Raw genomic sequence first — 27,062 nt, 5'->3', positions numbered from 1 at the left:
AAAAGGACCCTAATGAGACGAAGACATTCTACATTGGTCTAATCATTCTAACAATTCCTAGGAAATTGGAAATAACAGTAGAAACACCTTGAATATAAATTCAGTTTGTGGTAAACAAAAGTATATTTAAATTAGCCACTTAGTAGTCTATGTGTATTTTCTTTTTTTAATCTTTAAGACACTAAAGAATATCCTTGTGTTCAAGAGAAAAATGCTTTTCTATTAAAAAAATGAGAATTTATTTTTTTTTAAATCTCATTCCTGCCTGACCTTCCTATATTTACTTCATATTTTTAGGTTCCCAAAGTTAACATCTGAAGTAAGTCAGAACACTTAGGTACTTTGCTTGCATTGGATAAGATGCCACACCAGATGCTGATGGAATCTGGTCGATGTCCAAACAACAGAATTTAGCCACAACTGGTTGATTAATGGCACAAATTCTGTCGGGAGAGGTCACCTACCATGACCCCAAAAGCCCCTAAACACCAAGGACTGTAGACAACAGCAGAAGTAGAAGACAGGCATGGAACAGAGTTCCCCTAGAGCCTTCAGAAAGAGCATGGCCCTACTGACAACTTGATTTCAGACTTCTAGCCTCAAGAACTATGAGAATGAACTTGTTCTTTCAAGACACCTAGCTTGTGGTACCTTGTTGCAACAGCCCCAGGGAACTAATGTGTATTGGTAACAAGTCAGCCTAAGAATCTACAACTGTTTTGAAGACATTAAATAAGCTATCTTTAATGACAAAATATTAAGTACATTCCAAAAAAAGTGGAATGCCCAAACTCCAGAAATAAAGGAATTAAAGACCAGAGTTTAGCAAGCACATAAGCTGATGCTACAGCTGTTCAGACAGCTGAAAAGAGAGAGCCTGGATGGGGACAGCACTGGTCATAGTTTGGTCCCTAAGAGGTTACAACGCCTACTGGAAATATGGCCAAATTTGCATGAAAAGGACAACTTCCACTTACAACACATCCTCTGAAATAAAGCTCCTCCCAGGGCTACAAACTACACGGAATAGCAGATTAAGGAAAAAATAAAATCCACAGAACAGGAAATTATGACCCTGAAGTTCATCTATCTATCTGGATATTCAGTCAGAATGCTGAGATTCATGATTACATAAACCTAAAACCTGTAGCCCCATTTAAGACACATTATTACAAACAACCCAAACTTCTCGAAACAAAATAAAAGCAACCATTTCTGTTGACTTAAGTTCCTATATAAAGAGAAACATTCTTAGCCTCCAAGGAATTAGGAATGCAATCTGAAATCCAGTATTTAACATACTACAAGCTACCAGAAAACTATTAAGTGCAGAAATAGATTTGGCTAGGATAAGACCTCTTTTGAAACATTTGAAAAAAAGTTATTCAAAAATAAAGATGTTTTACCCTACAAAGTTACTTTGATTTGTATGAAGAGAATTATAAGGAATTATAAAATCCTCACATAGTATTTTATCAATGATATTTTTTAATATTATGCTGTAGACAAGTACATAAAAAGTTGTAACTACTTAAAAGCACGTAATATGGCAAATAAAAGAAATGCTCCTCACTTAACTTCTACTTGTCTCTTGCAATGAGGAAGGTTACCTTATGATCTGTGAGGGTGTCCTGCTAAGATTTTTGTGCTCGCTGGAGGGTTTCTGAGACTGTGACCCTGCAGAATGACTAGAGGATGCATGCTGTCTTACTCCTGAAGAGTGCTGGAGTCGAGGAGGTAGTGCTGATGGACCTTTTACTGGCTTGCTTGAATTCTTTGGCCCTCTGTAATCCATTTCTGTGACAAGAAGCCAAAAATACTTCATAATTTTCCCCTTGTAAACAACACCATGTACTATCATCCATCCCCCAAAGAAAGAATAACTTGATGTGCTCCTACCAGAATGAAAATTTTGTCCAGACGGGGAAGGTTTTTTCATCTTCTTCCCTGACACTGTGTTCCAGCTTTCTGAGGGAGGTGATTTGAGGTTCTTAGGCAAGTGCCTTTAAAAGGAAGGAAAAGACTTATAATTATTTCAAGTACTCCTACAAAGGATATCTACTGAAGCATTCTGCATCAATATTTCATTTGCAACTTACATACGAATTTCTGCTTTTTGTCCTTATATTATAAACAAAGACAAACCATTTAGCAATCCAGGTGTAATTCTAATCAAGTAAGATGACATAAATCGAAAGCATATTTTCTAAGCTAAAAAAAAAAAAAAGACTAAAAGGCCTTAATCACAACTGAAGCGAAAAATTAGATAGAGAAGGAATCATTACTATTGTTAGATGTGGTTATGGTGCTGTAGTTAAGGTGGGGGAAGGGAAGAGTCCTTACTGTGTTAGACACACATATTAAGCACCTACAGGTCTATGAGAAATGGTGTGATGTCTCAGTTTTTTCCAATTCCATTTCCTTTTCTTTTTTAAAAAAAAAAAAAAGGGTTAGGGAGAACAGATTAGAAAAGACTTCCAAATGCTGCTAATTGCTCAAACAAGGTGATGGGTATATTAGGGTTCACCGTACTATCCCCCCTTACATTTGTGTATGATTGACATTTCCCACAGTAAAGTTTAGGTATGACTTACTACCTTATCTCTAACAAAGGCAGCAACAACTGAAACAAAAGGTGCTCTAAAGTAACACTATATAACAGTAAGTCAACCATAAAATTTTACTCCATCTGACATTTACTAAAAATTAACTACATGCAATGCAATACTGAATATTAGAAATGAATATAATCCCTGTCTTCCAAAGCTCCCACTTTATAGTTATAATAGAGTCAATTTCCCAAATTGCCTTTGTTAAGAATGGCACATTTTAAGCAGTAAACGAGTATTTTTTATTTAAAATGTCATCGTTCAAAACGCTGAATTTGAACTCAAACTATTTCTTCAAAAGATCTTACACCTTTAACTTAATTTACAAATACATGGCCATTTAGAAATCCTTGTGATTACAATAGCCTAAAAGGAAAAGACAGTTAATGCCTTGGATAGCAGTACATACTTCTTTCCAAGTTCTTCACCCAAAACTGGTCCGTTCTCAGAGTGAACTCCTTGAATGTCGGCATTAGAAAATTTTCCATTGTGATTCAACCTAACCTGTTGAACAATTCCAGAAAGATCAGTCACCTGTCGCCTTGCATGAATAATCAGTTTTTAAATTCTATTTTGTTTTCAATTAGAGAAAATGAAACATTTTTAAAATGTTCAAAAAGTTCAAAACAGTATACAATAAGCTTATGTACCTCTACCTAAAATACTTAGTTTACTCTTCCAAAATTATTCTAAATAGTTTTTCTAAAAACTTCAAGAAACAGGAGTACAATCTATTAATGCTCTGAACAAGAGAGGCAGAATGGCCTAGTTCTGACCTCAGGGCTATGGCACCAGGCGCACCAGGATTCCAGGCCTGGCTTTTCTAATTACCAGCGATATGACCTTGGGCAAGTTACTTCTCCAGCTTCAATGTCTTCATATGCAAAATGGGGCTAATAATAGTACCAAAGTCCCAGGACTCATTGAGATGGAATGAGGTACATAAGATATACATACAGGATACAAGATTAACCATTATTATAATTGCTATGATCTTCTCACTTTTCCAATATTTAAAATGTATAACTGTGACCTTCCTTCTCCCTAAAAATAGATCCATTATCTGTTCTCTAACAGACAATTGATATTTCCCAACAACAAATTGTGAAAGAAGAGCAAGCCTTTAGGTTTCTTTCTATAGCCGAACGATATACACTGAACAGGGCAACAGCCCATCACTGCACTAGGAGCCCATCACACGCAACATTACTTTGAGTAACGGCCTACTTTTATCAAAGTAACGGCCTACTTTTATCAAAGTGCTCAGCTGAGGTTTCATTCCGCATCACAATAGGACACTCTGCCTGCTTCTCTTCAACAGTTTAACAATAAAAAGATTTTTCTGAAGTTAATTTGTATCAAAAGTTTAAATATCTTCCATGCTTTCTTGAGGAAACAAAAGTCACCCTTGAGTCTTAGATGTTTCCATAGTAGAATTTCAATTAAATTCTAACCAAGTGAAATTTTCAAGTAGTAGAAATAGAAAATATTCTAATAAGGAAAAAATTAAATCAAGTATCTGCTTTACCATCTACTTTGTCAACAGCATCTACTTTACCAAAAGCAACTGCAACCTCAAAGGAAACACGCTTGATTTAAAACTGATTTAAACTAACGAGTAACACAACTTCAGAGATGCAGCATAAGATAAGCAATTTTCTCTTCTCTTTTAAGGGGGTAGAGAGGAAGGAAGAGCCCTAAGCCCTGGTTTTACTCTTCTCTTTGTCTTCTTCCAAGTTTTCCAAAGCACCACAGTAAAAGATTCCCCAATTCTGTTCTGTAATTAGAGCACATTTCTGACAATCTCATACGGAGGGGCATAAATGAATCATATCCTCTTCTTTCCTTTCAAATACCGCAGAATCAGAACACTATTAAATGTTCTTTATAGGTGTCCAGATATAATCCTGGTCAATCAGGTACTTTTCACAAACCATTTTATCACAAAGGAAATAAATGAGTGTTCTCCCCCACATGTCAAGAATGTTTGTCAATGGCTATTCTTAAACTAGCTTAAAATAGCAACACTTTTCGATGGAAACCATATCTGATGAAAATTATCTTCCAAATAGCAATATTTTTGTGTATGTGGGTTGTTTCTGTTTTGGAAATAGTAGCAAGAATAGAAAGAGAGACCTTGGAAATTATGTTATCCAGGGTTTCTCTAGCCTTGGCATTGTTGACACTTTGAACCACATAATTCTTTGTATGTTGGCGGGGGCGGGGGGGGGTCCTCGGCAGTGTAGGGTGTTTGGCCTCTACCCACTAGATGTCAGCAGCACCTTCTCAGTTATGATAATTAAAAAATGTCTGCAGCCATCACTAAATGGAGAGGAAGGGGGAATCACTCTAAGTTAAGAAACACTGATATAATCCAACTTTCCCCTTTAATAAGCAGCTACTTAAGTCCAGAGCAGTAATCTATTTAAAGTAAATGGTAAAACTCTTCTTACTGTTCACTCTCCTTTCTTAATCCAAGAGAAAAACATTATATGTCTAACAATCTTCCAGGATGACTTTTAAAAACAAAACAAATTGTATGTCAAGCTTGCCAATTTCAGTAAGTTATTTGTCAACTGTAATGAAACTATCTAAAGATCTAGAATGTTACTATTTTTTCTTTGAAGCCAATATCAAAGATTGAATTGTTTTTTAAAGATCATGTGATGGGAAGTCCTGGTTTTAGATAGACACAATTTTGATAATGGATTCAAATGGGTCAAAATGTTAAATATTTATAACTATTACAATGTATATATGACAAAATATATTCTAAAATCTCAAATTAACCCATTCAAACTTGATCTGTTTTCTCGGTTCCTTTTAGAACAAGATTTCAAGTAAAATCTTTTCTTCTATGTAATCACTTACTTGACATTTATCTCCAACTTCATACTGTAAGCCAGCAGCAATAGAATAATCACGCTTCTGTTGAGCTGTAAACAATATCAGTATAATATCAGGTTGATTTAATTATTTTCAAGTGCCACAAGCAAACTTAAGGAAAATGCAGATTTTTTAAACTCACCTTGTTTAGACTTCAGCCAAATTTCATATTCCACATTTCTATAGACTGCTGGGTTGAGTGACTTAAGAACCTTTCTAGACAAAGGAAGGCCTGGGGTGCTTCCATTGTTTTTCAGGTGCTAAACAAACAAAGTCAGGAAGTCCAATCAACACAGAAATGCTTGTAAAACATTTTTGTTTGAGATATGTATAAGAATAAAGTCAAAACAAGAAAATGTCAAAAATTCCTAAGTCTCTGAAAAATTTCTTACTACTAGACGCTACTGACTCTTGAAAATGTACAAGAGAAAAAAATTAGGACTATAATTTCATAAACTCTTATATTAAAGAACTAGTTAAAACCATTAGAAAAAAGATACCTGATCACTTGACGAGGCTTTATATCCATTTACATCATTAGCAGTGGTAGTTTTCTTCCTTCGAAGGAAGAAATATAACCATAATTGAGTACAAAATGTGTTTGTATGCAAGTAACTTATTCTAACTTCATATAAAAATCTTATAAGTCAGAGTTATAGTCCAAATGTCAAAACTATATTCCAATGAGCTAATACAAGTTTTAGTAAAGTATGCATACGTGTGTGTACGTATATATAAAACATAAGTCAAAGACTTTGATCAGTAATCCTCACTGGCTTAATAATCGAGAAAACAGAAATAAACTAAAATTTGGGTGGACAGAATAATCAAGTTTATAAAACATTCAAGGCAAAAAAAATTCCTTTCAATACATGAGTCTTCATTAAACAAAATATTCCACTACAATAAAATGTACAATCTCATGAGTAGATACAAATTAAATAATTAATCGATACGTTAAATGCTGATAACTGCCACAGGGGTGGAGATGACAGTGTTGAGACGTAGGCTAAAATAATTAAAAAATGGGATGAAGAAAGGAATTGTTGAGATGTCTTTTTGAATAAAGAATTAAAGCTGGAAAGACAGCAAAGCATATGGCTAATTTGGAATTCCAGGCAGAGACAGCAAGTGCAAAGACCCTGAAATGGCCAAGAGGTTGGCAAGGGTGGAACAGAATGATGGCAAGCCGAGTACAATGTGAGGTGAAAGACTCCCTTATATTCTTCTGTCCTACAATTCCTCCTTAATAAGTCAATCTCTAGTCTTCAGGACAATCCCCAGGTCTATGTCGTTAAACACAGCATTCTTTAAGAGAGCGCCGCGTATCTAGATAGTCTAGAAAGCACCCATAATTTCCATTACTTTGACAATGACCAATATGCATACAAAAAGAGCATAATGGCACAAGAGTATAATGACATCCTTGGTCTTTCTCCTAATTAGCACATTATGCCTATCTTACCATGAATATGTTAACACTGTTCCCAATCATTTTGTCCTCCCTAAGCCAGACATAACACAACTGAAATCTTAATAATGCAAAAAAAAGTTAACCAGAAAGGCTTCCATGGTCCAAGGGCTACAATAATACGGTATAAAAAGAAAAAGAGCATTACAATGAGCATACCTTCCCCTGGTTAACTTTCTCCTATGCTCAATGACATACGTATCTTAATCAGACAGGTGCCTGAAGAAAACCATGGCGCAGAATTTCTATCTGTGCGAAGTTAATCAGTCTATTCTAGCATATTTACAAGGGCTGAGCCACATTCTAATCTGATTCATTTCTTTCTTACAAAGAAATGATAGTCAATCAAATTTTCAATCAGGATCAGAAAACTTTAATGCAACAAATGCCTGGAATTATAGATAAAAATAAGATATAGTCAAGTATTTGATATCCTAAGGCTTAATTTATTTGCTTTCTCTAGTTTCACATTTAACACTGCCAAGTAGAATAGTTTTAGAATATTTTTAGCTTCATTGGGAATGAGTAGGGTTAGTTTTTATAAAATATAAACTTCTTACTATTGTTGATAAAAATTTACATTGGACACTGTATCTAGGAACTAAGCTATGCACTTTACATGTTATCTTATTTATTCTTCCACATTCTCCCCTTTAAGGAAATACTAATATGTCCTCATTTTAGAGCTGCACAATTGAGGCTTCCTAGTGAATTTAAGTAACTTGCCCCAAATCTAGTTAGTTGGCCAGAAGCCTAGACTGAAAACAAGGTTTGGATGTCCACAGCCCAAGTTCTTAAATACTACCCTATACATCCTTTGTGGGAAAAAAAATAAGCCTCAGAGACTCAAAAGTTACTTATTCACAACCTAAACAGAGGCAACATCCAGAGCTGTTCACAAACTTATATCCCAACTTAGGATCTTTTTCTAAAAAGAAAAAGAGAAGGCATTATCTAAGAAAGAAAATAAAAGGAAGTCAAGAAAATCAAAACGGCCATTTTTTTCATCACTGGATATGTAAACAATTGACAAGTTAACCTTAAAATTTTACAATACACACACATATCGTAGGACCAAATCTACTCCATATGTATGCATCTATATTACACAGAAATAGAATCTTATCAACCAAAAACATCAACTTTCAAAAGAAATAGTCCCATAATAGAAATTAGGTAAAATTAGTGGTAGGGAAAAATAAACTACTGCAGATCGCTATATTTTTGAAATATCCTAATACCACAATGTGTCAGACAACTCCATGAAGACACATTTACTGAACTATTTCTTTGTATGGCACTACAAAGATATTTTAGAATTTAAATTAATTCTTACTTGCAACTGTCATCCTCTGAATCTGATATTTCACTGTTGTTTTCATCAGTTACTTCGGAGGTGTCTAGTCCCATCAAGATTTTACTAACATCAGTTTTAAACACCTTCTCATACAGCAATTCATAAAGAAGAGCTGCAATTAACAAGAGAAATGTTATGCAACATTAACTAATTTTATGTTCTAATATAAAATTCAGAGTGTCTATTGCCCAAGCTTCTAAAATCCTAACTAGATAGATACCTGCAACATCTACGGTCAATAACACAACTGAATCAGAAAGTTACTTAGATAGAGAACAACCAGAATTTCTGTCTGTGCAGTTAATTAGTTTGAAATCATTACATAAGATACTGCCATTTTAAAAACTATTAACACAAAAAGGTATCACAACCGTAAAACAAGTATGACAATAAAAGCTAAACATGCACACTGAGCAATTACTACATTCTATGCAGTGTGTTAAACCTTTACATATCTTGATATTTAAATCCAGCACAATAGTATATTTTAATTGTACAGATGAGGAAACTGAAAATTACAGATACCATACAACCTGTCCAACGTTAATAGACTTGGATGGAAAACATTAAGAAACATTAAGATTGCTTCTAGAAAGAGAGTAACTGTTCATAAGAGACTAAAAGAAACTATAAAATATATTCTCACAGCAACCATTAAAGCAGCATAGCAACTTTTTTGCTTAAAAAAACAAAAAAAAGTGGAAATATGTACTACCAACTATTCAAAAGCATCTACATATGGAGTTTAAGACTCTCATTTGGTTTTACTACAGTGATCTTTATGATAACAAGGCACTAAGAATTCATCAACCATGAATGGGTGCCCACCCCAAGTTCCCGAAGAGAACTCTTTCACACAGACCATCTTTCTCCTCCTCATGATATCGTCCAAACCACAGGCATTCAGAGTACAGGAAAAGTAGGCTCCATAAGCTATCCTTTCCAAAGCTGAAATGTCCAGATTTTGACTAACTGGGAAAAGAGGACACAGCCCAGGATACAGACAGCTAGACTTTCATACCTCGAGAGATCCATCAACTAAAAAAATCTGCATTAAACATTATCTTTTACTGGTCACCACCTGCTTAAGAACAGGGGAAAATGCTATTACATGCCCAGGACTACTACTTTGTATGAGTGATGTGCAATTTGTCAGAACAGATGATAAAAGAGATAAAGGGAGGAACTACCAGGGTAGTAATTCTCAATTGGGAAGGGAAGGGGCATTTTATCCTCCCAGAAAATGTAACAAAATCTGGTGATATTTTTGGTTGTCACAATGGGAGAGAGATCTACTGGCATCTACTGTGTAGATGACAGAGATACTACGAAACATGCTACAATGCACAGAACTGCCTCACAACAAAGAATTATCTGCCCCAAAATGTCAATAGTGCCAAGGTTAAGAAACCTTGCTCTAGAGCCAAATCTAATCAAATGTTTGATTCGCTTGCTCATCTAAATTTTCAAGCTATCCACTACCAGCTTTAAAAACACATACAAATCCTTATTATTGAACTTAATTACGGCAGGAAAGAAATTACTTTGTATTTACAAGTCAAACTGCAGCTACTAGCTTTTTTCTCCCCTATTTATTATATAATATTAATATTTTTGGTAACCTAAAGTTCTCAGAAATGTCTTTTTAAACAAAACAGTATATTTGCCCTGACTTGTTTAAATTAAGACTGGATATTTTAGAGATTAATTTCCTATACAAACACAAGGGTGATACTTACACTGACACATAGCAGAGCTCTCTTTATACTTTATGGGATAGACAATATCATAATGATTTCCATTTGAAAAACACAGTAATACCTGAAAGGGAAAAATAAAAGACAGTTTTCAGCCCTTCATATATCACATTTACATAGTAACTTATTATCTACAATATCTCGGAATTACTAATAAGCAATTTCTAAACAGTGAGTATTTGGGAAGCAACCTAAAGCTCCAATGTAGTCAGCTATGGTATATCCATATACTGAAATGTTACACAGCCATTAAGTCAGAAAGTTCTCAATGACTTAGGGAAATGTTTATAAGATCAAAAAAAATATATACGATATATGAAAACAATACGATTTCAACTGTTTAAAGAACAAGAGTTAAGAGATTATAAGAAAATATTCTAAAATCTTATTAATGCTTACCTTTAAGAGACAGAATTAAAATTAAATTTCTTCTGCTCCTTTTCAGTTTTAAGTACAGCGAACCCTTGAACAATGTGGGGGTTAGGGGCACTGACCACCCTCCACCCAAGCAGTCAAAAATCCGCATACAACTTTTGACTCTCCCAAAACTTAATCACAGTCCTCCCTCAGTATCCACAGGGGATTGGTTCCAGGACAGACACCCCTGGCCCTGCAATATCGAAATCCAACAGGCTCAAGCCGTTCATATAAAATGGCATACAACAATGGATAAAGTTGGCCCCCGCACCTGCTGATTCCCAACCTCAGATGAAAATACTGTTTTTGATCTGCAGTTGGTTGAATCCCCAAATATGATACCCTGGGACACAGAGGATGGACTATATATTTAATAAAATCAATGTATAAGTAGACCTATGCAGTTCAAGCCCATGTTGTTCGACTACTTTCTAAATAGTCAATTACTTACACAAAGAGAAATGTGCACTTTTGTTCAGATTACGTTTAGATTTTGTTTAGATTATGTCATATTCCAAAAACTGTACTGAGAAAGGCCAGATCCAGAGCCACACATCTTGGAAAACCCTAAGTTCTAATACAGGTTGAACTTCATTCAATTCCCCTCCTCCTTACCACCATTAGCATGGTGACAAGACACTTCAACTTGGCCTGGATGATTCCAAAACGGTTCATTAAAACAAAGCTCTCTTTTCTTCCTAGACTTAATATAATTTTTCAATTCTTTTTGTTTTGTGAATAAATAATAATACCTTAGCCAGCAACTTATCTTTATAACGGAAAATTTATCATGATTACCAAAGTATTTCTTTGTGCAATGGCAGAACCTATTTTCAAAAGTTATTTTACTATTTAATGTGTATACTGATGCAAAACAATAACAGTCTAGTTAATCACATATGATTTTTCCTTCTCTAGTAAAATGTTAGGTTTCAATACAGTAATCTGTAGAGAAAAACAAATACAAAATAATATGGCTCGATAATTAACAAGAACTTTAAAAAACTCATTAGCTAAACTTCATGTAGAAATATTTCCAAAAATCTCTTTAAAATTATAGCTTGGGAGGTCAAAGTGGCAACTGAGTGGTTTTTACTTAAATCTTTTAGAAACACTTAGAAATTCTTACCTTTTCAGGAAAATTATTTTCAGTTACTTGTGAAGGAGAAACATTTGGTTCCCGATAAATTACAAAATCTTTCCTGAAAATAACATTTAGAAATTACTTCTGATGCCATGTATTTTCATGAACTGAGATTTAATCGTTCATTCATTCATCATTCATTCAAGAGCTTAGTATGCGGCAAGCAATGGTCTAGGCACTAAAGATATAGCAGTAAACAAAAGACAACAATGGAATAATTTAAAAGCATCTTTTTTAAGGAATAAATTTCAACTATAACTTACATATGTGTGAATTCAGATATAATTCTAAAAGGAGACCTCAAGATCACAGAAATTGTGAAGAGGAAATTTATAAAGAAAAGAAAAAATAAAGCATTCATCACTTGTTCCTCTATGAGGCACCAGTAATAAAACTGATTAACATGGCCTCTGTTTTAGTGGCCATTCAATGCTACCGGCCCTGAGAAACAGGAAATCATTTCTCTATAAGGTTGGTAAATGATATCGTTTATAGGCCTGGAAAAACTTTTGTACTCCTTTCCAAAAATATTTTGAGAATTAAAATTTCTAAACATTGACATATCTAAATGTCAAAATCTAATAGAAAAAATAAAAATTTTAAAAACCTTAGAAAAGATGCCTCACAACTAAAGCATAAAATTGCTATTTTAACAATTTTAGTATAATGGAATATACTAATTTCCCACTAACTTTATTTTTGTTTAATTGTTATTACAGTGTTTACCTGTACATAAGAGAAAGGGCACTTATTTCCACCTGTCCAACCCATTCCTGTATTAAAAGAAAAAAAAAACATGGCATGTAAGTGTCTCATACTTTTTACAATATACCTCTAAACAATATCTTAATGTGTCTCTTTACACAATATACCTAATGAGCTAGAAAAGCTCATTAATGTTTTTGGTACTATAAGTATTATAAAAGTATTTCTATAAAATAGGCTATAATATATAACAAAAAGCAACCTAAGTCTCTGTTGCAAAAATTGTTAGTATTGGTGTGTAAGACCATGGAGTGGTATCTCCAAGGTGAGAGTCTGCTGAAAGCAAGGGCTCTGTCCTAGCACCCAGGACAGATCCTGGCACATGGTACATGCCCAGAAAATGAGATATAAAATAGAAGCAGAACTCAGAAATACGAAAAGATAAAAAAGGTCAGGTCTCTTATCTTCAGGGTGATTGAAGGCACAAAGAGAGTAGTGTCCCAGCAATCATTCTGAAAAGAGGTAGAAATTCTACAGTCTTAAAGGAGTCACTCTAAGTCTCTATACCTTTTAGAAGGAAATGGACAGTAATTCTAAAAATTTTAAAATATGTTCGTGTACTCTGACACAGCAATTCAACTTCTATAAATCTTATCTTAAAGAAATATTTCATATCCATTAACATAAAAATAAGGATGTTCATTCTAGATATTTGTAATAGTTAAAAAAAAAAAGTCTTTAAAGCCCCAAGATTACACTAATAGGAAAGGAATATTGAAATAATTTATGTTTCATCCACACTACATATGGAACACCATGCAATCATTAAGAATGAGGTATACTCATATGAACTGATTTGGAAAAATTACTAAGACTAGAATTAAAAGTCCTAGTAAAATAATCCTATTGTGTAAAACCAACAAAAAAGCATGTTTAATATGTATACATTCCAAAAGAGGACAGGAGGGATACATCTTAAATTGACAATGGAGACAGGGAATTGAAGATAAGAGAGACTGAAGGATTCTTCATACTTCGTTTTGTATTAAATCTTTTACCGTGACAATGGAGTCTATACTACTTACGAAAACAGTGACCATCAGTCACTAAAAATAATGAGCTACAGTAAATGAACGCTGCCACTTTTTCCTTGGAAGAAATTTGAAATAGGAAGAAGATTTTAGACAATGTTTTTATCTCAGACAAGGATAATCTTCCCCTCAGAGACTTTTCATTTTAATCATTCTTTAAAGTTGGCTCTTGTGTTCAAAATGAAATGGGTGCCATATATTAAAATAGATTTCTTAAAATAGGCCTCTGCCTAACAATCACAGCTTCTCATAAACTGCTACAAATAACACTCTGATGTAGACGAAACCCCTCACTGAAACCATTCTCCTTCTGCTTAGATCAAAAACGCAAGCTACATCTACTTTGTGTAAAATGTGATACATCACTTTAAAAAATGGAAAATTATTCTACTGGTTTCAACAAAATACTACCTCTCAAATAATGTACCATTTTATAAGTATTTAATCTTCAGGATAAATTCTGCTCTAGTCTGGTTAAGTAAACAATGGCTATCATAATATCTTCTTGTCTTCCATAACCAGAAGCAATTTTAAATTATAAAAAAATCTCTGTTCTACCACTATCTTCTACCTTAAGGCTATAATTTTATTTACTCGGCACTTTCTATGATGGTTTGATACATGTCCTTGTTGTAGGCTGGAGTAATATTTCTGCAAATATCTGTTTTAACCAATTGAGCTGTATCAAAAAAGCATAATTTAAATATTCGTAGTCATCAAAAGCAAATTTCTGTTCCTCAAAACACTCCATTAAGAAAATGAAAAGACAAGATACAAACTGGAAGAAAATATTTACAAGATATATATCCATCAAATTCAGAATTTATATTCCAGTATAAAGAACTCTGATAATTCGATAAAACCAACAACATAATAAAGAATTGGCAAAATCTATGAACAGACATTTTACCAATGACGAAAAATGAATGGCAAATAAGCACATGAAAAGCAGCTCACACACTGTCAGAGAAATGCAAGTTAAAAATCACAATGAGATAACACTGCGCAACCACTAAAACTTAGGCTACAATTTAAAAGGCTGACAATACTGAGTGCTGAAAGTGTAGAGCAATTGGAATTCTTATATATTGCTAACAAGGAAGCGACATGGCATAGCCACTTTGGAAAACAGTTTGGCAGTTTCTTATTAAGATAATCATACATTTACCATTTGACCCGGCAATTCTATGCCTAGGTATTAATCCGACAGGAAACATGTCCACACAAAGACTTATAAGCAAATGTTCTTAGCAGATTTAATCGTAACAGCTCCAAACTGGAAAGAACCCAAATATATCAACTGGCAAACAGATAAACAAATTGTAGTACACCCTTATAACGAATGACCACTCAGCAATAAAAAAGAACTACTAATACACATGACAACACAGATGAAATCTCAAAAATGTTTCCTTTATGCAGGGTGAAAGAAACCAGATACACAAGACTACAAACTATATTTTTCCATTTCTTTAAGACTCAAAAAGGTATAACTTAGAAATTAGGTCAGTGGATGCTGAGGGGTGGAAGAAGGAAATTAAATGCAAAAGGGCAGAAGGAACCTTTCAGAGTGATGAAAATATCCTATATGATGTTTGTGCTGATGGTTACACATGTATACCTTTGTCAAATCTCATCAAATTATACATTTAAAACTGGTGAATTTTATTATGTCAATTTTACCTCAGTAGAGCTGACAAAAATATGTTCTGGCAAAAGTCTGAGGCATTTTCAAAATGCTCCATTACTTTAAGTAAAAGGATAAAAATGCTTTCTCTGAGAACTGAATGAAGCAATGGCGTTTATCCATCAACTCTATTTCTCTTATCACTTCATATAACCCATATATTAGGGAGAAAAAAAAAATGACAACTGTTCAGAAGGTAACTAAAATATCTGGTGAAGAAGTCTGATCAGTCGGGAAGTTGGGACGGGGTGGGGGGTCATAAGAATTAAAAATCTGGCCATCCAGCACCCTGGAAAGGAGCACCTAGCCTGTGTGCTCAAAACCACAGCAACTTTCCCTCCTTCCTCTCCCACAGACTCCCAAATCAGTCTAAGTTCAGTTCACACTGCCTCATTTCCTCCCTCTGTCCCCTTCTCTCTACTCATTACGTCTATTCTTTCTCAGACCCTCACAGCCCAACAGTCAGAACTGCTGCATAAAGATTACTATAAAATAACATTGTGGGTTTACTCTGATTAAAAGATAAATTCTTTTGTCATTTCCTTTATTTTCTATAAAGGAAGTAAAAATCATCAGTACCACATACATGATTTGCTTACTAACTCTTATTTAAGTTATTGTTTCCTTAAATCAAGTGCAAGAATCCTGATGTCTGTAAACATGCCCTTTCTCCATAGTTTCTGGCATTCAAGGACATGACAGACTAAAATATGAGTTAATTTTGTGTGATTTGTATCTCTACAAGTCTGACTGTAATAAAACCTATCCAAAGGGCATATCAATTTTTAAAAATCACCAGTAATATTATTACCTAGAGATAAAAATTTCTAACGTTCTGGTCTTTATTTTTCCTATCTATTACGTACAAAAAATGGATTTAACATTGATTTAATACACAGAAACTGGTCAATTAGGCACCAAATTGAAAGGTAATAACGGGAACTCCAAAAGCAATAAAATATACAATCCTTGCCTTCAAAGATGCTTATAAACTAAGAGGAAAAACAAACTTCAGGAAAATGAATTTGTGACGATGGTATATAGGCAAAACTCAGTGTCGATTCAGGAAAAAAAGTGTTCAGAGGGTGTGTCTCCCAAACTGGAGTAATACTATATTTATTCCCTTTTTTACACTTAATACAGTGTGCACATTTTTCCATATATTAAACAATTGCCTCTGGTCTCATCCATCTTCAAACCAACTTTCACAAAATTCTTTCATCCATCCATCCCTCCAGTCGACAAAAATTCCAGCTACTATTCTCTAGTGCACAGTACTTCCTGCCTCAAAAACTTGAAAGGCTTCTCAACGCCAGGTTCCCAGGCCCCAGGCATTGAGACTTTGATTCAGGTCAGGAATAGAGGCCAGGGAATCTGCAGATGGTGTGTAGCTCACACTTTGAGAAATGCTAGCCTAAAGCATAAGTGCCAACTGCTGAGCATAGCACTGAAGGCTCTCCCATGATCTAGTCCACAGCCTGCCCTCTGATTCATTTCTACATCCTACCTTCCCATGCTCCATGCTCCACACAAACAAACTCGACTACTTTCTGAATCTGCCTTGCTCACAATTTTCACTACCTGGAAATGCCGTTCACCCCAGGCATTTCTTATTCGGAATCTATTCAGACTTCAAATGCCAATTCTCTCCAACTCTTGCTTTGCCTACCCAGCCACAAATAAAACTGATGGCATCGTATTTATACTTCTTATGACACACGTACTTTCTCACTTGTATTAGATATTCTTCTCCATTATAAGGAAACTCCTGAGAACAGTATCCAAAGCCTCTGCAAACCCAAGGTGACAAGCAACTCTTGGCCCACAACGAGCACTCAAATTAGTGTTAGGGAATCAAATGGAGATACCAGTTGTTAGTCAAACACCTTGATCTTGTGTTATTATTCCCTTTCTTCCTTGCCTGCCTCTCCTTAGCTTCTTCCTTTGCTGTTGTTTTAAACTTAACAGTGATTACCCCTGGGGATGAAGAAACATTCCACATGGAATTCTACATGGCGTTCCATAATTTTGGATTTTTATGGAGAGAATATTAGTTTTGGAAGCAGAAAAATTCTTTTAATTTCAACATGACTGAGAAAGTGGCAGTGGGACCTGGTGGGAAAGTGCTGTCCTTTTCACTGTCAATAGTCTCTTCCTTATTCTCAAGCTCATCATGGGAAATGGAACCTCCATAAACGAATCTGTCTTCTCAGTTACCTAGGGAAGCAATCAAATCCTGCCCTGTCCACCAAGCCCCACATACATACCAACGGAGCATCCTGAAATGCATCACTAGTGTTATTTTAGGTCTTTTATGCTACATTCACATGCCATTATAACAAAGAAGGATATCACGACCCTATGCTTAGGCAACATCTAGTGCACAGTACACATTACACAGCTCCAACTGTCTTCTAATTAAATGCTGTGTAAAATGTGCACATAAGAAATGTTTATAAGAAAACAGGGTAACTCACTGTAACCCCTCCATACACTGTAACATTAATCTTATATGTAAAAATAGACATATTAGAAGATCACTGCATACCTGTGGATTTTCCAAACGTTTTAAATACTCTTCAAATGAACCTTCTACAAACTGAAAAAAGGAAAAAAACGTCTATTAGGAATACATCAAAACAACAGTTAACCTCCCCACTGTGAATTACTGGGTTCTTACACAAACCTTGGATACATTAGTAATAATAAAAAATATATACATGTACATGTAATTTACTATGAAAATACATACAAATCATTAAGTAAAAGTCATCAACATACAAAAAAATTAAAGGAGGAAACATTTTCAGAAAAGGTTTCCTGGACAGGATCTGAGTGGGCGCAGAGACAATGTGGCACGTAGAAGCAATGAGAGCGCTGTGTTGGAAAGACAGGAGCAACCTGGCCAGCAGGAACAGGGCAACTTTGTGGGGAGAGCAAAGTGAGAGAGAAAGTCAAGTGGACACCTGTTTACAGAGGGCCTTGAGCCCAGGCAGGACTTTCAGATGAGGGAGATGGCAATTCAAGGTCACTGCAGGTGATACTTTGAACAGAGAAATTACAAGATAAAAGCAGCACTTTAAGATTAATTTGATAATGGCCAATGCATAGAAGAGAATTAAACAAAGACAGATACGTTAGCTAAGAAATATTAGTTTACTAATATAGATATGAATAGTCACTGTTTCTTGAATCACTTATACTAAAAACAGATAAGAATGCTCAAGATTTTGAAGAATCAAGATTTTTCTATTACAGCTTGCTTCATTCTTACCTTAACATAAAAATAAAATTGCATTTATTCAAGCTAGGTGATAACATCTTTTGCTTTTTTTAATAGCAACTGCACAAATTTAATTGAAAAAGCTCTAAAAGACATTTATCTGAAACAACAAATTGAATTTTATTTAAATTACAATCCCTATTTAGCAAAATATAATAAACTGAAAAACATTTCAGTTTTTAAAATGTCCCCAGTCTATAAAAATCTTTTAAAAGCCCATGGATTTTTTATGATTGAGATTCTTTTATAGATAATATACTGTCAACTTTCCAGAAATATCTTAAGTTTCAACACATATTTATAAATAAAATAGCTACATATTTTAAATATCCCATCAATCAGAGGCTACTGTTCTGTATTAGGTGATTATTTATAGACTTAAGGAAAAAAACTCAGAACCATTTAAAGTTGGAAGAGACCCAAGCAGTGTTCTGACACAAGCCTGCATCCAACATGATTCTTTCTAATCAGAAAGCATCCTTCTAGGCCCTGACTGAACATGGTACACCCCTCATCCCATGATAGCCTGGCCAATTCTGGCCAACAGAAAATGAAGGTGCTTCATTTTAAGGAAAGTGAAATTTAATCCCTTGGAACTTTCAACATCTGATCATACTTCCTAAGACTGTAAGAACTAAATAAATATATGCAAAGCACTTAAAACAATGCCTGGCACACGGGTGCTCAAACAACAGTAGCAATTTCCAATATTGTCAACACAGTTTTACCCTCTGTGGTCAATAATAAACTCACTCACTTGTAATTTTTTCAGATACTTAAAGACCACTACACTTATCCTCCTCTTCTCCATCATACCTTAATACTATTTACCTAGCCTTCACACTACCAGAGTTTTTTTTTGTAAGAAAAGTTTTCATATCCCCTGATCAGGCAGTTAAGTCTTCTTCCCGGGATATATTACTGTCCATCTTAGATCATGGCACCCAGAAAAATGTCACCAGTAATAATGTTTTACTTGAATACAGGAGCACCAACCCAAGAGCACGTCCAAACTAAGAACCATTTACCTACTAAATCTTAGAATTGAGTTATTTGCAAAGTGTCAATTTTCTTTTGGCAGTCAATAGGGGAAAATACCATTGAAAGTTGTCAGGTGACATAATTCTAAGTCATAAAACCAATAACTACCTAGTAAATCCTGTAAGGCTTTCAATGTAAAATAAAAATATGTCATCTTATTTTACAGCCTCCTACAGACTACTGAGAAAATTACAGTAAGATGTTATACAACATTCTATTAAATATTATTCATTATTTACATAATTGGTGTTCTGATATGATTCACAATAAACCCTGAAAATTAAAATTCTAAAAATGCCTTCTGATAAAAAGCTCCATATTAGCCATGCTCAGTATAGTTTTTATATTCACAGTTTGAAACTTTTTAAACTGGGAGTATAACCACAACACCCAATTCCCGGACCATGCCAGACACAACTCACTCTTAATGCACAAGAATTTTACCCCAATCATCCTTCTATCCTCCACATCTCAGTCTTATCCGTCATAGAAGCCTTCTAAATGTCTGAATAAATACCTCAAAATGACCTAAAAAATATCACAATTGAATACAATTGGATTTAAATTCAATAAAGCAGTTCTTTTTTAAAAGGGTGATTTTCATAATTTGCATTAAGATTCAGCCTGTGAAACTCCCTCTAGACCACTTCTAAATACTGAACTGTAAATGCAAGTCAAGACACCTTACATATTTAAAATTACAAATTACCGCTTCAAATTTCTCTCTGTTCTCTCGAAGATAGTGAATACAGGCCATTCTGACTTCAACATGGCGAGACTGAGAGTGCAATACCTAAAAAGAAAAAGCATTTTGTTAATATTTAAGCTGTAAAATTAACTTAAAACCAATAAACACATCGGTCTCGTCTCCGTCCACTTCCCATTCTATAACTCCTAGATCTTTATTCATTCCCACCTCTGCCTCTCACCACAAAGATGCCATGACACATACAACAGCAGTACTTAGGCAGATGTCATTCTATGAACAGTGCATTACCACTTCTCCTTTAGGTCACTGAAATCACACTCCTTTGAGGAAATCTCTGTAAACATAAGACATTTCTCTTGGCAAGTCCTCTACTTTAACTCTGCTCTTCACAAAGCAGAACAGAATTCTTGTTACTGGGTACTTAGCTTCAACCTATACATTTGAATTACTTGCCTTATATAGAAGTCTGAGTCCACTGTAGTTTCAGAAAAATTAAGGTATTCATTTTTAAATCTTTAGTTGTTGGGCTTACGTGACTCTTGAAAGAACATCCAAGTGAGGAGCACACAGGGTACAACCATGCTGCTGTGTGTTGTCACTCCAATAGCCTGGAAACTTGCTCTTACATCCCAAATCTTAAAGCACCTCCTGAAATAAGCCACACTGCAAAGATAAACCAAATCCTCTCACTTTGTAGCTGCTTCTATTCTTCAGTTAACTAATTCAACAAAAGGATAATTTATTGACCTTTTGTTTCTTACTAAAATTTCAAAGCTTTCATTTGAAACAAACTAATATCAAATGCTTAGGAGCCTCCAATACTTCCATGCTTAAAAGTTTAAAATTATTTCCTATTACTAGGTAAAAAACATGCTATTTACAATAACCACATCTCAAACTATTATCAAAGCCTCCTGAAAATTTATAATATAAAGCAGCTTTAGAGTTACAGCTTTGATATATCTGATGATAAGAGCCTGATATTCGAAGTATATAAGGAACTCATACAACAACAACAAAAAAAGGCAATCCAATCAAAAAATGGGCAGAGGACATGAAAAGACATTTCTCCAAAGACATACAGATGGCCAGCAGACATATGAAAAGATGCTCAACATGGCTTACCATTAGGTAGATGGAAATCAAAACTATAATGAGGTATTACTTCACAACTGTCAGAATGGCCATCATCAAAAAGACAAGAAATAAATGGTGGAATGGACATGGAGAAAAGGGAACTCTCATGCACTGCTGGTGGGACTACAAATTGGTGCAGCCGCTATAGAAAACAGTATGGACGTTCCTCAAAAAGCTAAAAATAGAACTATCTTACAACCCAGTAATTCCACTTCTGGGTATTCATCTGAGGAAAACAATACACTAATTCTAAAAAATATATGCACCTCTATGTTCATTGCAGCATTACTATTTACAATAGCCAACTTATTAAAGCAACCTAGGAGTCCATTGATAAAAGGATAAAAATGTGGTGTGTATACACACATCCACAATGGAGTATTAAGCAGTAAAAGAGTAAAATTTTGCCATCTGCAACAACATGGATGTATCTAGAGTATTATGATACGAGATATGTCAGACAAAAACAAACGCTGTATGGTTTCACTTATAGGTGGAATCCAAAACAAAACGAATGAAGAAACAAAAACAGACTCATAGAAACAGAGACCAAAGGGATGGCTGCCAGAGGAGAGGGGGATGATGGGATGAGTAAAAACGGTAAAGGGGAATATAGTCAACAACACTGTATAAGTTTACACAGTGATAGGTGATTGCTAGCATTAGTGGGGTGATCACATTGCATGGTATAAAAATGTCAAAATACTTAATTGGACACCCAAAACTAACATAACTAATATAATATTGTATACCAAATACTCTTAAACAAAAAAGAATTACAGCTCCAGTTGAGTGATTCTCTCATGTTCAGTGTGAGCAGAGAATTCAAGAAAAGGGAGGCTCCAGCTATACATTTACAGGTCTCTTTAAATAACAGTCAAGGCTCATTTACACCCAAAGAACCAGAGACACAACTGTCTGGACAGCTGTTATGTCCCTTTACATTGAGATACACTGAAGATGCATTAGTTCTAGTGAGGTTAGCAATGTATTTGTTTTCAGTAAATTAGCTGGTTTTCAGCTTACCTCGGTGCACCTACATTGCTGTCCTAGGAACTATTAAGAAAGCATCCTTATACTGTAAGCTTCCAACACTAGGACTGTCCATATATAAAAACCACCACCACTCAATTCACCAATTCAACAAATGACAGTTAACAACACTTATTTCACAGAAGCTATGTTAAACACTATTATGAATTAAGATATTATTAGTTTGAATAAACTATACTGTCATCTGATAGGGCTTTCCTGCAGGTAGCAAAGTGAAACTAGTATTAATGCGATTTACCTAGAAACAGGTGGCAGACATAAGTGAATAAAGCTATTTTCCATCAAAAATAATGGTAGGCATATTTCTTGTTTTTTCTCCTTTTAATAAAAATTTTATTAGCACATGAAATCTGAATCTGTCACTCAAAAACAAAACTCGCAGCAACTTTCATAAAGTGTTGGGTGCTGGTGCTTTATAAAGCCAAGCAATGCAAAAAAAAGCGAGTTTACATGACAACTGTTTAAAAAGTATATTGTGCAAGTTTAAGACACTCAGGAAGAATTCAAATGGTATGACAATTATCTTGGCAAATTATCATACATATGAAAATAAGCTAGAAATAAGCTTTCCAATCTTTACTTGGGACAAGATAGTGATAAACACTGGGAAAGGCTGAGATACACCTCTTTAGCAAGTCCTCAAAGAGTGCCCTATTTTTAGCTCCAGAGCCAGCCACAAAGCTGATTCAGGTCAGGCCTTCTGCAGGCCCAAGGCCAGAAGTGTAAAAAGGGAAGGGCCTATCTAAATCAGGTAATTTGGAGGGTAAAGCTACGCCTCTAATTCAAGTCTCCCCCACTCCCCCCCAAAGACTGCCATTTATATCATGTACTCAGACTACTTAGAAATGATAAATTATTTTGACAGTACTGGAGAAAGTGTTGGCAAAAAATTAAATCCTCTGTACATATTTTTAAAGGGCAGTCTGGGGGTTGGTGGCGTTACTTCCCTCTTCCCCCTACCCTGGCACACACACACCCCACACACTCTTCACCTTTGGCTGTGAAGGCTACACACGCTTAGTCCCTGTCTAATGAAGAATTGAGCTTACCCCAAAATTCATAGTATTAAGCTTTCTAAGTTCAGCATACTAAAAATCAATCACATAAAGGGGATATTCCCTTATGCCTAACTTAATACATTTTATTGTATGTTATTGCAATGGGATTTATGTGATGTTAGCAATGAGTTCTTAGTGTAACTAGCTCTTACCCCTTTATTCTTAAAAATAGAGATCTCACTACAATAATAGAGGCTTCTGAATAATCAAGTTCACCAACCATCTATGGCATGGAATACTGATATCAGATGTACATTTCTGCTTCAATATAAACTAGGATCTAGATAATCCAACTCAAAATAAGTGCCACACTTTCCTTATTTCTATTCATTTCTACCTCCTTATAAAACATTTGCTAGAGCTAACATATATAAACAGAGGTTGAATTTACTTCCACCTCTTCCCTCTGCTGCTAGAGGTATTGAGAAGTTGCGGGGGGGGGGGGGGGGGGGGGGGGGGGGGCAGGGCGCGGAGGATAGGAGACTGAGGCAGAGGAAGCAGGACAGATGGAGATCTGTAAAATTCATAAATGGGACAGACTGTTTACCTACTAATAGTAAAGGCTGGGGTGGGTAGGTGTGAACATATCCCATGGCAACATTGGAACATTCTAAATTTCTAAAAATTAGAGATATCTAATGAACTGAAAAAGGCAGAGTTTGATTTGGGGAGGTTTTAGAAGAATGTATGAATGACAATGCATGCCCTATAATGCAAGGTTTGTACCAGTTAAGTCGATTTCTAGTTTTAAAAAAATAAAATTCATGGTACTGATGTGAAAATGAGGGCCTTTGGAAAATAAATGGCTGGTCTTTTGACGTTGAAAAAATGAGAACAGACTTCTCTACAAACGTTAATAAAACATTTACTCACAAATAGAAATTTTGAAAGCTATTTAGCATTCAAAAAAAGGTGAGAAACCCAGAAAGAGAAAAAGACGGAGGGCAAGGGAGGAGTGGATCTTAATCCAAAGGAAAGCACACTTGAAAGGTATGATATACACACCAGGGCAGTAATGTGCAACTTTATCCAACAATTTCAGCATCTATTTTTCAATATGGGACGGTTCTGGTGACGGCATACCTACCAATGATATGCTGTTATATAATACGGAAAAGCTCTTACAAAGAAAAGAATCAAAAACACTTTCCTAGTCAACTGTGTTAGAAAGTGATTTTGACCATTAACAGGGAAAAATTCGTTGAAGGCCTAAAGAAGCCCCAGTTATTATCCTCCACTAAAACACCAAACAGACCTTTTCTAAAAAGTAAATTATTTCTGGTATACCTACACTGCCTTGCAGAGCATAATAAAATGCGGGTCCTACTCAGAGACAATTCTTTTAAAAGTCTATATATTTTAAAGACTGCATTTCCCAAACTATACATTTTCTCCCTCTTGATTCAAGTGGACATCGGCGGGCTTGACTACTCCACATTCCAAAGTCCGGTAGCAGAAAAAATGTTCTACGAGTGAAAGTCTAGCAAACACCTCCTCTAGTAAACATTGAGTTTACTGGAGTGAATGCTGTGCTTATAAAACGAAACTAAGGTGAATGCGGAACAGAATGGAAAAATATCATTTCGCCAAGTCCCCGGCAATCGATCAAATGTACCGAAGCTCTCAGCAGGCCTCACAGGTTGTCCTCAACTCATTCCCTCCTCACCAGGAGGAACAACACCCAGTTAATTTACAGGTTTTTAAGTTTCGATTTACAGCTTCCAGAGCCGGGGCAGCGTCCCATTCCGGCGTTACAATGGGCGGCTGTGACGACAGCTGGGCCATGCGCAGCCCCGGACGTGGGCGGCCGGGGCAGCCGCCCGCCGCCGCTTTCCCACCCGGCCCCGCCGCCCTCGTCCCCCGCCCCATTACCTGCTCCGCCACCGCCCGGAAGAGGCACGACCCGTCCTTGGCCACCAGTTTCCGATACAAGCCCAGTTTCCGCAGATAGGCGTCCATGGGCGTCGCGTCCTCGCGGGGCTCCGAGAAGCCCTGGTCCCCGCCGTCGGGGGAGCCGACGGCCGCCTCCATGTTGCGGGTCCCTCTGCAGGCCAGGCGCGGCGCGGGCTAGCCCCACATGGCCGCGCCGCCGGCTCCTCAGCGCCCCGGCCTAGAACGAGCGGCGGCTCGGGCTCCGCGGACGGCAGGCGGTGACGGCGGCCCGAGACAGCGGTCCGCGCTCTCCGCACGCATAGGGGAGCCCTGCCTAATGCATGGCCGTGCGCACGCGGCCGCCTCCCGAGGGACCACGCGCCCAGCCGACCGGGGGGGAATAAAACCCAGGAGAGAGAAGTCACTTTCCGGCGGCCTCGCTGCCTGGCTCAGGACCCGGACCGGGGGGTCGCCTTCCCAAGTTTCCTGGTCCCGACTGGGGTGAGGCGAGGAAACCTCCACCCTCCACGCGCGAGGCCGGCTCGGGTGAAGCGAGGCCTGAGTCCCCCGCGCTCCCTGCACTGAGAGTCGAGGAAGCCAAAAAAGAAAGACGCGGCCTATCGTCTCCCCACCTCACAGGAGGGCGCCTGAGGGGCGGGGAACGAGTAGGGGCGCCCGGCGGAGGGCAGCACCCTCGCAGCCCAGAATTTGTTTTCGCTTTCGGCCCAACAGCAGAGAGGATGCCGGGAAGTGTAGTTTTAGCAGCGGCAGGAAGTCAGCTTGCGACGGGCGGGGATGCTGAGCCGGCCTACCGGGGGGAGGTGCCCGGGAGCCACGCGGACTACAAGTCCCTACAGCGCGGGCGCCGCCAGAGCCGGCTGCGCACTTCCCGGGCACCGCGTCCGCGAGCAGGCCGAGAGTCTCCGCCAGCCGACGCGCGGCTACCTGCACGCGCCGCGCCTCCCGCAGGGTGGCTCACTGCGCCGCGGGGCCCCGGGAAGTGCGCGCGCGCCCGCGTGCGTGGAGTTGCCAGGGACACCGCGGCGGCTGGGTCGGCCCTTTGTGTATTCCCAAACAGAGGGCGCACCTGTCTGCTCCCCTCCCCCCGGCCTGTCTTCTGGCGTTTCCATGGAGGTGGCCTTAACGGCTTAAGCAGAAAATAGAGCTAATTGGCTAAGGCTGCTGGAACTGCACCGTGCGGAACGACACACTGTCCATAAATCAACCGTGAGCTGCTGTTTCCTATTAGAAATTCGAAGTACAGCTCACGTCCTATGGCAAGATGACTTTGCCACAGACATTTTTATTCACTCTGCCACTGTAGCTGCGAACCCCAGCACAGAGATGTCAGTGGCCAGAAATGTTAGAATTTTTTCTTAAAAAATTCATCTTGTGATTGCTTGATAACATGCTGGACTTTCCATGGGTTCCAGCCGTGCTTGAGGCTTCAAGCTCAACTTCCCACCCTCTGAAGTTGAACGACGAGTTATATTTAGAACCTAGAATTTATCCAACGTGTTTTTGTGACACCAGAATTTTATTTTGCTAAAGTGCAACAGCAGCTGGTGTCCTAATTACTTAAATATATGATTAATCATAAAATGTACTCCAGTCTTTGAGGCCATGGTAGAGGGGTGTGGAGGAGAAGAAGGAAAAAGTGGGCGGTTACTGTAGGTTCAGACGTGTAGTCAAACTGGAATGGGGGCAAGGCAGGCCAGATGGTGAGCCCAAGGCAAATTACTGAAAACTCTAGAAATTAGTTTTTAGTACTTTTGGTGCAAGCAA

The 27,062-nt window shown here is 37.0% G+C and overlaps 1 protein-coding gene across 1 annotated transcript in view; it reads right to left on the bottom strand.

Moving 5' to 3' along the window:
* OTUD4 (OTU deubiquitinase 4) overlaps positions 1-25,981 on the bottom strand; it is a 41,071-nt gene extending 15,090 nt beyond the window's left edge. The window contains exons 1-13 of the mRNA XM_011359422.2: positions 25,278-25,981; positions 20,158-20,241; positions 17,673-17,723; positions 12,368-12,414; positions 11,627-11,699; positions 10,063-10,144; positions 8,303-8,435; positions 5,996-6,053; positions 5,638-5,755; positions 5,481-5,545; positions 3,019-3,113; positions 1,900-2,003; positions 1,611-1,797 (exon numbers count right to left, since the gene is read on the bottom strand). Of these exons, the coding sequence (XP_011357724.1) occupies positions 1,611-1,797; positions 1,900-2,003; positions 3,019-3,113; positions 5,481-5,545; positions 5,638-5,755; positions 5,996-6,053; positions 8,303-8,435; positions 10,063-10,144; positions 11,627-11,699; positions 12,368-12,414; positions 17,673-17,723; positions 20,158-20,241; positions 25,278-25,436 (1,256 nt within the window). The 5' untranslated portion in view covers positions 25,437-25,981. The remainder of the gene's footprint in view (positions 1-1,610; positions 1,798-1,899; positions 2,004-3,018; positions 3,114-5,480; positions 5,546-5,637; positions 5,756-5,995; positions 6,054-8,302; positions 8,436-10,062; positions 10,145-11,626; positions 11,700-12,367; positions 12,415-17,672; positions 17,724-20,157; positions 20,242-25,277) is intronic.
* Positions 25,982-27,062: the final 1,081 nt, after the last annotated feature.

Source organism: Pteropus vampyrus, unplaced genomic scaffold (assembly GCF_000151845.1).
Source record: "Pteropus vampyrus isolate Shadow unplaced genomic scaffold, Pvam_2.0 Scaffold47, whole genome shotgun sequence".
In the NCBI taxonomy this organism is placed as follows: Eukaryota; Metazoa; Chordata; class Mammalia; order Chiroptera; family Pteropodidae; genus Pteropus; species Pteropus vampyrus.
Note: the sequence above shows the minus strand (reverse complement) of the source record. Positions and strands in the feature narration are given on the sequence as shown.